Source organism: Chaetura pelagica, unplaced genomic scaffold (assembly GCF_000747805.2).
Source record: "Chaetura pelagica isolate M959 unplaced genomic scaffold, ChaPel_1.0 scaffold275, whole genome shotgun sequence".
In the NCBI taxonomy this organism is placed as follows: domain Eukaryota; kingdom Metazoa; phylum Chordata; class Aves; order Apodiformes; family Apodidae; genus Chaetura; species Chaetura pelagica.
Genome location: NW_009953486.1, coordinates 4,602,303 through 4,615,344, shown reverse-complemented (window position 1 = coordinate 4,615,344; position 13,042 = coordinate 4,602,303). Strand labels below are relative to the sequence as shown.

General features: G+C 35.7%; 1 protein-coding gene across 1 annotated transcript; it reads left to right on the top strand.

Annotated features, from left to right (window-relative positions):
- Window positions 1-483: 483 nt before the first annotated feature.
- Window positions 484-11,877, top strand: SPO11 (SPO11 meiotic protein covalently bound to DSB). The gene is made up of 13 exons (XM_009998641.1): window positions 484-491; window positions 2,099-2,212; window positions 4,724-4,812; window positions 5,417-5,483; window positions 5,692-5,800; window positions 6,404-6,490; window positions 7,959-7,995; window positions 8,218-8,327; window positions 9,041-9,140; window positions 9,886-9,923; window positions 10,719-10,795; window positions 10,996-11,107; window positions 11,758-11,877. Exons 1-13 carry the CDS (start codon window positions 484-486, stop codon window positions 11,875-11,877), a joined length of 1,068 nt encoding a protein of 355 aa, XP_009996943.1.
- The last annotated feature ends 1,165 nt before the right edge of the window (window positions 11,878-13,042 follow it).

Sequence of the window (13,042 nt, the reverse complement as noted above, 5' to 3'; positions counted from 1 at the left end):
CAGTGCTGGGGTTTTATTCGTAACTGTTTATCTTGTGTATTTATATTGTTTGTTTGCAAAAGATACTATTATATTCCTATTTTATGCTATTAATCTTGAAGATCCTTTCTCATACTATACAGAAACAAGTACCTACTCATGCTGTAACATGTTAGAAACGATGAGGCAAACCCTGTCAGATGTGCAGTGCCTACCCCTTCTCTGCTCAGATTTTGCTGTTGGCTAAACCAGAGAGAATTTTAAGTAGGCATTCTTGGCCAGTATTGTATGTTTCCTTATTAAAAGCCAGTTAATCTCTGCAAAAGGAGACAGAATATCAGCAAGGGGTACACAGAGAATTGCTGTCCACTTTCTCCTGTTTTGCCACATTTACAACTTCTGTTGGCCAATAAATCAGGCAACTGGGAAACCTAGATTTTCAAATTCTCAGGAGAATTTGAAGGACATGAGGAATATTAAGACATCTACAGCAGACAGAGCCAAATGAATAAGTAAAATATTTATAAGTATCAAAGCAATAGATGGTTTAGATTTCCTATCTATGTATCTATCTGTTCTTTCATCCATCAGCACGTCTATTTTTATTATCTTCTACACTCTAATTTTTGTTATGTTGGAGGAATGCACCATAGTCAGCTTTGCTTATTTATTTTACTCTTGCCATTTGCTGCATTACACATTTAGCTCACCAGCCAACCATTTCCTCTATGCTTAATAGACTTTCTGTTGTAGATATGGCACTGAGAGGTAGGATTTTAATTAGGAGGAAGAGACTATTAATCTGAAAGTTAGGGAATCTTGGACTTGATGAAGCTATTATACAATAGAAAATGAATTTACATATTTGCTGCATGACCGATTCTTCTTGTCTTATCAGCACTGCAAACACTTCATTGTTTCACCTTTGGAAAGCCATTAGTCTCTCTGTGTCCAAGTTTATTCCTCTGAAAAACAGGAAAATTCTTGCATTGTGTTTGTTGAACTGTTTAACATTATTGGACAAAAATATTAGTAATACCAGTGCGGGGGGTTTTTTATACAGATGCTAATACAAATAACATTTTAAAACAAAAAGTTGATACTTTCCAGAAATTGCTTTCAAAAATGATAATCTAGTTCCCTCAGAATGAGGAGCAAGTGGAAGCTGAGCTACAAAATGGAAGAAACACATTCAGCTGATAAAAGAGAGTTTTAATGACACTTCCTTATTGCTTAAGGAGACTCGTAGCTAGACTTTAAAAATAATTCTTGCTGATTTTGTAACAGTGGGATAATTATTATTCTGTGATGTGCACTGGTATTGACTCATTTTTTCTTAGTATATTACTTAATGACAAAATTGGACCTCCCTGATCAAACTTTGAGCTAAAATAAGTTTTGTCTATTCCTTTACTTCCTACCTAAATTCATGATGGTATATAGTTCACTTGTAATTTTAAGGACAGCTGAAATGTTGGAGTCAGATTGCTTATGAAAACAAAAAGCATCTGTCATAACACTCAAACCAGCCTACAGTTTTGCTGTAAGGGATCTGCTGCAAGGTTACTTTGTCTTTTTAGGTGAAAGATACAGATTTTATTCTTTTCACAGTGCATCTGTTGAGACTGAGCCTTCATTTAATTAAAACCCTTAACAGTTTGTTCAGGGCAGCAGATCAAAAGGTTAATGTGCAACGGTACAACAGGAAGCATTTGTACTCTTGAACATTTTTTGAATTTATAGCATTTAAAAACAACTTAGCCCAAATCATGGCCAAAGCCAATATTACATCATTTATAGTAATACATTAATCATTAGTCACAAATCAGCCAGTTGGTCTGAAAGTTCAGCTGGTGAAAAATCTGATGGTTTCAGGACTGAATAGAAATGTACTTCTAATTGTGTCCTCATTCATGCATCTGGAATGGAAAGTCAAAGATTTTAGGGAAACTGAATAAAACAAAATTAAAACCCAAAGAATTCCTCCACATTTTTGAAGCAAATATATCCTTGAAGCTGTTTTGGATTACATGTTTTTTGTAGGAGTGGGAATAGATGATAAAAAAGGTAGTACTGGATTTTATAATGTGCAGTATATAATTAGTTTTCTTTGTTTCAGTTCTGCAGTTCTTGAAGCAATAGAAAATGTTATTCAAGATGTATTTCAAAGCTTGGCCCAAAATAAAGCACCTGTTCTCACAGTGCCTAACAGAGCAGATTGGAGGAATATAGAGTAAGTATTATATAAAGACCTGCTTAATAACAATATAAGTGCTATTAATATAAATTTGATTTTGTAACTTCCAGAAAAATTAATCGTACATAGTTCTATAAGGATTAGGATCAATAAATACTTTGACTTCTTAAAAAAGTAATAGCCAAATAAAAGGTAATGCTTAGTAACTAATCTGCATGAACAGGCATAGTGTTTTAAGCAATAGCAGACCATAGTATAAAGGGGAGTGTAAAACTACTGTAATAGAGGTTGGGAAGGAAAGGGAGGTCCTATAAACAATCATTTTCTGGAAGCAGTAGAAACCAGAAGTGGTAAGTTGTGTTAGAGTGAAAAAATCTGTTTTAGGCTGGAAGCAATTACTAGCAATTTCATCCCCCAATGTTCTTTTTGTGCTTATTCTTTTCTTTTTCTCTGCTTTTCCTTATGCTAACTTACTTCTTAAAATGATAATGATAAATGTATCATTTTGTTCCTCAGAGAAAACATATTTCACCTCTCTCTGTTTTATTTTTTTACCTCTTTGTTGTGCTCTAAGTTCATTACAAGCCAAATAAAACAAACCAAGTAATATGTTATCTAAATTTCAGATGTTATGCCAGATTATCTAGACAGGATCAGAGATAAAGCAACCAGTCTTTCACACTTAGTGATTTGTAGATGTTGCTTATGCGACATTATTTTTCCAAGGAGTTCATTTTAACTTGAAATACCTGAAAATGAGAGATTAATTGGTTTTTATAATACAGAAGCAAAAAGAGGAAGGAAGATACAAATCTATTTCTTGCCCTGTAATAGCTTTGGACGTCAGTGGGTTAAGGGATATTTAGATTGATTAGATTGCAGAGGTACTTGTAAGTGGACACATTACAAACATTTGAGGTTGGGAAAGCATAGCAAACCTTCCACAAGGAACACTTTGGTGGAATACTCTTTAATGAGAACAATAAATTTCTGACAATCAAAAAAATCTGAGGGCCCTGAAGGTAGTAAGTTAACTGAAAGACTTGTATGTTCCAGGGAATTTAATGGTTTGTGTCTTGATATTTTGACAAAAATGTTTCACTCAGATGTCTGTAAAATTAAAATACTATAACAAAGTTTTGCAATTTTTGGCAATCTTTGGGGAAATGGCATTCCAGGCTAGAAAAACAAATGTGAGATGTTATTTGCCATCAGAACACATAGAAGGGGAAACGTTCAAATTAAAATATCACAGTGTGTTAAAAACAAGACTCATCAATCATGTTTTAAAAAAGCTGAACAATTATTTATGGTGGAGAAATGTAATCTCAGATGTGCATTTCCCTTGGATAGTGACCTATATCCCACTTTAATAGAGCAGTTTAAGAAGACTAAAAGAATTAATAGACAAAGAAAAATATAATCAGAAAGGCAAAATATAACATGAATGGAGGAAAATATAGTCGGCTGGGCAACCTAGCACAAGTTTTGATTACTGCTTTCCTCCTGTGCAGTTACAATGTAGGGAGCAAGTGAAAAACACCATTATCTTTTAAATGTTGCAGCACAAAGGCAAGAAAGTTACTTTGAAGCTGGCAGGGGATGCTACACTGTGCTCATGTGACTGCTGTCACTTCATACATGTGCACCGTGGTGTGCTCTGCCACCCAAAGGAAGCATGGAGCAAACCTTTGATAACTTTACACACATTATGTGGTTTTAGACAGAATTATGGCCATTTTACCATCAATACTTTTTTAAAAGTACATACAGAATTCTGAAGCGAAAAAGAATGCTTTAAAGACTGGGCTGTCTTATCATAAGGCACTAAAATAATCTTCAGTAAAATAATGAAGTGTCCTCAAGCAAAGAACTGATCTTTTTGGTGAAATGGGCACCTTGAAATAGTGAAGCATGAAATGGTGGAGCACATTTAGATTAAACAAATATCCAGAGAATAGGATGGACCACATTTTTTGCTTCTAAAAGTTAATAATAGCATATAATTGAGTTATTCTGGTAAAAATTTATGGCCATAAATTAGATTATATTATTGTAATATGAAATAACACTTTAATACATTCTATGTCAGAAAGGCAGCATGTCAGACTTGATATGTATTCTAGTAATGATTCACATTTCTTTTCTGGTCACATACTCCTTTGTTTTCATGCTAAATAATACAAATGTGTATAAAATATTTTTAATATCTCAGTTTTTGTCTGGAAACTTAGGTATTTTGGGCTTAAATTCAGTCCTGAAACATCTTCTTGAGAAACTCTTTCATGTTTTGAAGCCAACGATCAGCTGGGGAGCAGTTCAGTCATGTTTTGAACGGGTCAGTTTGACAGATGATGACTATTGCCTGTCTTTTTCCTTTGTCCACTCCAACTCCACCCCAGTTGATGATTTCTGTACTGAGCCTGAAAACAGCTCTAGCATATTTGATTGGAGGAAAGGGGTCTAAGTATCAGTTACCTTGCAGAGAACAATTCACATACACTCAGTAAGTTTACAGTTTTGTTGTATTTATTTGCAATGTATCAGATTTAAAGATTCTGTAGGTCTACAGATGATACCATGTTGTCCTACAAAACAAATAAGAAGTGACTGCCCTGCATCAGCAACAAAATTTGGTAAGTTAAAAAAGTCCAAAACCAGAATTTGTGTTCTTTTCTTTTAGTTCAAAACTTCACTAAAAAAACCCCTAACAAACCATAAAACAAAAAGCAGGCACTGTGATTTAGAAGTGTATGGCTAATATAACCTGATATTATGACCAGTCCTTCATCTTTTCTCTTCTCTATTAAATTATACTGCAAGAGGGAAATGAATACAGCATTCTTCCAGTTTCTATGTCCCTGAATGAATATCAGCTGAAAGCATAATCAAAAGGTCTTAATGTAAAAACATCACCTTTCTTCAAAAAACTAGCTAGTAAAGGAATCTTGGAATACAGGCAATAAGCTAATTTCTTGTTCTAACTCAGTCATTTACTTTCTTGGCCTGGACAGCAAGGCACACATTCCCTCCCTTAACTCCATTGTATTATTTCTTATACTAGAAATTATTGAGTCCACTGATTAGTACAGTCTATTTGTAATTTTACAGCACACTAAAATATAGGTTTCAAAGTTTTATTTTATGAGACACAAATATGGGTCAATATGAAGATAAATTCTTGTATATGCATCTCTGATGGATTTTTTTTTTTTTTTTTAAAAAAATTATTTATTCCAGCTCTGATCCTAAAATTATTGTCTATGATCAATAAGATGGTGCAGAGCAATACTTATGCAACTAAAAGGTAACAAACCACATTTCTGTAATCTTAAAGTTGTATTTTAGAATGTTATTGTGAAAAGAGCCTGTAGGATGCAAACCTGTAGGATAATGGATTCCTGTATGTCAAAATGCTTTAGGTTGAAATGATTATTCATATCCTTGATAAAATTCTCATAAGCCTACAGCTGTTTCTGTATTTTAATTGCAAATACAATATTTTGCCTTGATAGGGATATATATTATTCAGACACACAACTGTTTGGTAGCCAAACTATTGTGGACAACATAATCAATGACATTTCCTGCATGCTTAAGATACCTCGGAGAAGTCTACATATAGTGAGTGGCTGATTATTAATTTCTTTATCATTATTTTCAAATCATATAGATTGAACTGAAAGCTGAAACAGCAAGAAAAGTTATCATTAGGAAACACATAGTTAAAATGAAAAGCGTTTTTTGTGCAAATGAAAATAGCCCTCAAAATGTTTCTTTCTCCAGAGAAAACTCATAGTTTGCTTCCTCCAAAGAGTTTGGGACAAACTGCCAGCTAAAATCACAGGGTGTATTGCTATTATGCTATTAAAATCCAGAATGCAAGACATTTAGCAATTTGTACTCAAATAATTTGCTAACTTGGGGGTTAAATGAAAATTTCAAGTACATCAGAAATGTAAAAACCTTTCAAATTTCCTTGTATCTCATGCTTTACAAGAAGTCCTTTGTATCTAAAAATACAGTTGTTAACATCACTTGTAACTATGGCTTTACATCCACGAGTAAAACAACATTGCCTAGTGCTTAAAAAGGTGGATGGCAGTCAATAACTGTTTATTGCCACTCAGAATTATTCTCAGAAGTTTCTTGTTTTGCTTGTGCAATGTAGTAAAACAACAGCATGTAACTCTCCATGCACTGAATACAGTTTACTATTTTTTTCAGCTCTCTTCAACTAAAGGTTTTGTTGCTGGTAATTTAAGTTACACTGAGGAAGATGGGACGAAAGTGCATTGCAGCTGCAGTGCAACAGTATGTATATGCAGCAGAACAAAATAGTAATTCATAGCAATTCTGAAGCTCAACTATATACTCATCAGGAATATATCCTTTGGGTATGGTTTTTAGCATTACCTTTTACCACAGGAGCCTTGCAGAGGAAAGTGTATCTTAGACTTTATATTAGAATGTTCTGTCAAATCAGTGCTTTGAATCAAAGTCCTGAGCAGTCCAAACATACTTTGTTTCTGTCACAGTAGATTGATTTTCTGGCAAAAAACCAATTCCTACAGCATGAGTTAACATACACATGTGGTCCTTAGTGACCTGCTTCTACCACACTGGGCAGACTCCTCTAGTAGCAACAGAGATAGCAACATAATTAGAGAAAGAAATATCTTTCCGGACCCAAATTATGTTCCATTTGCAGAAGCGTAATGATGATACTTCATCAGCATAAGAGTTGCCATTGGCTTCATGTGCTCAGCACTGAATAACCAAAGGTATATAATATCAGGCTGTTTGATCTCAGGATTATCACTTATACAGGAATTACAGACAGTAGAAGGGCTTGTATCGTCAGCTAATTCTGTCAAAAGTGTTAATAAACTAAAGAGGAGTTTAAAACCATGGTTTTGTAAGAGTTAAAAGCCAAAGGGGCTTTGAGGAGATGGAATTCAACTAATCTAGTCCTGAAAGATTTCCTACAGTCATGCAGAGTCTGAAAGCAGGAACAGAACTCAGACTTGCTGACTGTTGTCATGATTTCCTGGAACATGGGCTCATTGAAAACCTAAATTGGTAAAATCAAAATGGAAGGACAACCTTAGCTGCCTGTTATACTTGGTTTTCAGCAGAGCATAAAGACCCCTGTTATTAATGCTCTTCTACAGCCCTTCATATTATTTGTTGAGGTGTTCCATGCTGGCATGAGAGTTGATTTAACAGTCACAAGTAAAAACAGACCACACACTTCGATATATACATATTCAGTTCTTCCTCCAGTTCCTGTTTTCTCATCCATATGCTTGCCAGATTGAGCCAATCCTAATATGAGTTGTAAAGTAAACATTACTATGTCTTAAAATTGTTGCTTCAAAACAGTTACAAAATCAGGTTATAGGTTAATAAAAGAAATGATGTAACCGTCTTCCAAAAAGAAGACATGGACTTCTTTTCTGGCTAAGACAGATAAAAAAAATAATCAGGACATTATTTCTCTAATGCCCATGTGATGAACAATCTTCTGTGACAGTAGAACAAACATTTTTGAAAAGCATTTTGTTGTCATGGGATGACTCCTTTTGCAACCATACAATACAACAAAACATGAATGGTAGAATATGCTTTTAAAGAGGTGAAAATGTCAAGGTTGGTCTTGTATACAGAGGAAGAATGATTGTTTCAGGATGTAATTGTGTCCTTCATTACCTAATGTTGTTATTTTAAAATATATCATTTTCTCTATTTAAAATTATTAATATCATTTTTGTTGTTTTAGGCAGTCACTGTGCCATCTAATGTTGAAGGAATTAGAAGTATCCTTTGAGCAAGAACTCCAGTTGTAGACTGGAAAAATAAAGTAAAAACAAAGAATAATCCAAGTTAAACAATGTTCTTGTAATTTTTTCTTTGCTTGTTGGCTCTGAAACAGAGTCATGAACACTGCTTTTGGCTCCAGAACAGGTATTTTAGAGCTTTTAGTTTTAATTGATTGGTGTGATGGATCATTTTACATGCAGCTAGCCTTAACAGAAAAGATTTAATCTCACATGCCAAATTTATGTTAATTGTAGAAAAAGATGCAACTTTTCAGAGACTCCTGGATGATGACTTCTGCAATAGGTTGTCCCCATGTATAATGATTACGGTATGGATCTTACATTTCATGCCATCTAGCTAGACATAAGAGTTTAAATGATACTTTAGCATTGTTGTGGTGCTCAAACTTGGTCAAAAGGCCATAATGAAATTAATATGAAATGTGTCTAACAGTTTGGGGTTTTTTTTGGTTTTTTTTTGTTTTGTTTTTTTTTCATCCTGATAGAAATACAAAGTACACATTCTAAAGACTTATTTCCTGCAAACATCTCCATACAGCTTGGTAGCTGATCGACACCATGTGCTGCTGCAAAGTAGCTGCCCCACTCAGAAAGGCTTAACTGTTTGAGTAACCTTTTGTCCTTCAGGATACTAGGTTTAGCAAACCCAAATGAAACAGAATTGGTTGATTTTGGATCGTACTGAAAGAGCTATGGAGCCTGGAGAATTAATAGGAATGTGTATATGGACACCTATTTGTTCTGGGACAAATTTGGCTCGTAATGAGGAAAATCCATACCTAAGAGAGATAAGCATTTATACTGTGCAGCATAGTGTCCAGTTATAGCCAGTCAGAGCAAGAACTTCCCTCTTCACAGACCCAAAGTAGGAGTATCAACTTTCCCTGAAAAATATCTGGAGAAATATTTCTGCCAGCATTTTGTTGGTTTGCTTGCTTTTAAGTGACTAATGTAAACGCATACGTAACCAGATGTTGTTTTAATTAATTAAAAATGGCCTGGTTTTATTTTCTTTCCTTAGGGAAGAGGTGTGCCAGATCTTAATACACGACTTTTGGTCAGAAAGCTGTGGGATACTTTTCAAATTCCTATTTTCACCCTTATGGATGCAGATCCACATGGTAAATCTGTAGCAGTTCTATGATATAAAAGGAAAGCAAAATTTACTTAGAATGTCTTGTCTCACTTTTATGGAAGGGTACTCAGAGCATAGAGATCCAACACAATCAGGAGTCTCCTGACTTCTGAAAAATATACCTAAAATTACAGAAGGAGTTTAACTGAAACATCAATACTGGCTTTAGATTCCTTTTGTGTATACCCTTACGCTCTGTGATGACTTGTGCTTTCGGGTACTATAAAAAGAATCTTACCTTGAACCTAAAAAAGGAAAAAAAATAAATTATAAAATTCATAGCTCAGAATAGAGCTAGATTTTGAAAGCACCTGTGGGCCTAAAAATTAGGTAAGGATAAAATAATGTTATGAGCCATTGCATGATTCCACTGATTTTAATGGCAGTTAGGGACTTGACCACTTCTAAAAGTCTCAGAAGGTCCTAGTTATATCTACTTAACAGAGTTCCATCCTGTTGAGAATGCTGCTCTGTCAATAATTCCAGTTGTTGGCTATACTATTCCCTTTTTAAAATGAAAGAAAGTAACAGGAACTTTTATAAACATTGTTCAGTTTGATATAAAGTAAAATTATTTTATATACTCTAAATACAAGTGTAAACCATACAGAACCTCTCTAATCATAAAGCCATAACTGTTATCCTGTAAAATTGTATTCTTAATGCAGTCTTTTAAACATGCCCAGTGTGCAGATAAAGAGGCACTTGACATTTGCTATTCTGCATCCTAGGTGTAGAAATAATGTGCGTCTACAAGTATGGATCTGTGGTGAGTATAATTTTTCCATTTCAAATATATTCTTTTGTATCCCAGCCTTGGAGCTGCAATGCACGAGATGTCACAGCCTTTGTTAGAATTGGTACTGCCTTTAATTATTTTATGTCAGCACAAAGACACAGTTTTTAAACCTTGTGCATCTGCAGAAACAGCTTCTTCCTGCAACAAAAAGAGATTGGGTAGCAATGGCAGGTGTTTCATTTAACTACATTTAATGTTTTTCCCTCCTGCACAGGCAGTTTTCAGGAAGTCCCAATAGAAAAGTGTTCTGTATTTTGCTTTGTTTCCTTCTTAGAAGAGAAATGAAGGCTGGAGTTACCTTGGGAGGAGGAGGAATAGCTTGTGAGATGGGTGACTCTCCACAAAATCATGTTTTGTTGGTAAAGATTTTGTTTTGGAGTGAGAATTCACTTATGAATACATGTGCTAGTATGGAACGCTATGGAAGAAGAGGCAAAGGGAACAAGAAGGCATTATTATATCACATTGCTAAAAGACAGGGTAGACTAATTTTGACTGTAAAAAACAAAACAAAATGATTCAGACTAGACCAGCCTAAATTAGACTAGTCTATAAACTGTCATAGGCTGAAGGGTGTAAGTGTTAGTGAAGGAATGGTTTCCAGCAAGGAGATATGGTAAGCTTCACTTGCACTGTTTTCTCATACCATTCTGATGGTGAAAGTTCTTAACTGTCTTCATAATAAAACCTGACCATGAAGGCATAAATCTCAAAGAAATTAAACTAAAAGTCACTGAATGTCATAGCTGACCTTTCTTATTTTAGTCAATGTCTTTTGAGGCCCATCATCTCACCGTTCCATCTATAAAGTGGCTTGGTCTCCTTCCATCTGATCTTGAGAGGTTAGTTATTTCCCCAAAAGAAACAGAAGTATTCTTTTGTTTCATTGTTAGGAAATGCAATCTGACTTAATGCACAAAAAGACAACTGACACTAAAATAATTATTCTTTTCACTTATTATTTTTTGCTTAATAGAAATAAATAAGTTGTCACAAATATCAAGGTGTATGAGAAAATGTAAAAACTTTATCTTCTTTACAGATTAAATATACCCAAAGATGCCCTGATTCCATTTACAAAGCGAGATCAAAATAAGTTAGCAAGTATACAGAAGAGACCTTACATTGCTTGTCAGCCAACGTGGAAAAAAGAAGTATGTATAAACCTGTTGTTTCCTATTGCTTACTCCTCAGAAGACAAATCCTACCATCTGTAGTCCTGCTCCTCTTTATGATGACAAAGTCTTAGCACAGCAGAAAGTGTAAGGTTTTGCAGCCCTAAAAGAAGGCAAGATTGAGTAAACCCATTCCCACTGTCCCTCAGAATCCGTGGGCTTCATTGGCTCACAGGCCAGAACTGGCAGCATTTTAAGCTTTCCCACCACTAGTCATCTGATGATCATATGCTGCACCTGGGCTTTTACTGCTTTCGTAAATACTACAGGATATAACAAGTAGGGCAAGGCTTGCAGCAGTTTTACTTGCTCAGTACTAGACCTCTAATCTTGTCTCTAGCTTTTAGACCATGCATGTCCATTCAGGCATATATTGTGTGAAAAGTTTAGAATGGAAGAAAAGGCACTTTGTAACCCTCTCCTTCCTACTTGTCCTCATAAATTGTGTTACTGTGAGGGACACACTACAGAACACATCCAGTAAAGTGAATCTCGGCTCAGGGACGGGCATTTACTGTTCTCCAGGCACATGCAGCAGGTGTAGTTCACATTTAAATAACTACCTAACCCTGGATCAGGCTCTGAAGAGTATCACACATTCTTCTTTTTTTTTTCTTTTTTTTTTTCAGCTGGAAATTATGGCAGCATCTAAACTGAAGGCTGAAATTCAAGTTCTAACTTCTCTTTCACCAGATTACCTTTCCAGAGTCTATTTACCAAACAAACTGCAGTTTGGTGGATGGGTGTGAGTGCTTGTTTGCAAATGAAATGTTTTCTTGATATCGACTTATTTTGTTGGTTGCTCTTAGAAGAAATGCAGAGAAAAGTATGTTTCAGCTTGTTGTTAGGTTCCTTTATCCCTGTATCTAATTATTATTATCTTTTTTGCTTCTTTCATAACATAAGTAAGGATTCTTTTACACAACATTATAGTTTTCATTCTGTGGCTTCTGCACTGCATGGATGCCAAATGCAATGGTACATGCATAACTGTGTTCTTTCTGGCCAGAAAATGGTAAATCCAAAAATGTATCAAGGAGCTGCTTTGCCTTCTCTCTTAAAGCACAAGATGATGCTGTACCAACCTTTTTATTTTTTAAGAGAGTAGAACAGTATTGCACGTGCCTCCTTTTGGAAATTACTTGAAGTACAAAGTTGTGGCAGTTTGTGTTTGCTGGAAACTCAGACCAAAAAGCCAGAGATAATTCTTCGTTGCTCTGTATCTCAAACAATTGTAAATGTTCCAACTACCAAATTACTATTTGTCTTCAATGAACAAGTAAGAAAGCAGATGTTACTGATTAAGAATTTAATAAATAATCCTGTTAATGGTGCACATTATAATAGAATCCCTTGTTCATTTGCTTTATTTAGTTGGCTCAAAAACAGTAAAAAGGAGCAGGAAACTGTGGTGATTAGTGTACAATGGATTCCATGTGAGGAAACAAACTGACAGCACAGAAAAGACTTCCACAATTATCTATACAGCCATCAGCACGGATCTAAGATCATGTTTTCAGTCGACTTACATACTATTATTATTTTTTTTTTTACTACTCTTCCACCAGTCTTAAATACAAAAGGAATGAAAACTCCTTCTGATGGGCTGCCCAGTTACCTGCCGGTAACACCCAGTGCCCCAGGGCACACACCAGTACCCCCCCGGCTGCTCCACCAGCAGGGCTCCCCCGAGGAGCCCAACACGGCCCCCTGGGCACACACGGGGTCCAAAAGCAGGGACCCTGTACCCGTATGGCCCGAAGGAAGGTGTTTGCAGGAGAGTGAGCTGCTACAGTCCTGCACCAGCGCGCGGCCAGCGGTTAACGCTGGTTGATACCTGAACTTGCCCGGCTGGGCGCCCGAGCTCCTGCGCGCCGGACAAACCCCTCCCGCGGGCAGCGCTGCCTGCAGCGC

Coding starts and splice junctions, on each gene's coding strand:
- SPO11 (XM_009998641.1), top strand. Junction 6,491..7,958: donor ATTGCAGCTGCAGTGCAACA/GTATGTATATGC, acceptor TTGTTGTTTTAG/GCAGTCACTGTGCCATCTAA. Junction 11,108..11,757: donor AGCCAACGTGGAAAAAAGAA/GTATGTATAAAC, acceptor TTTTTTTTTCAG/CTGGAAATTATGGCAGCATC.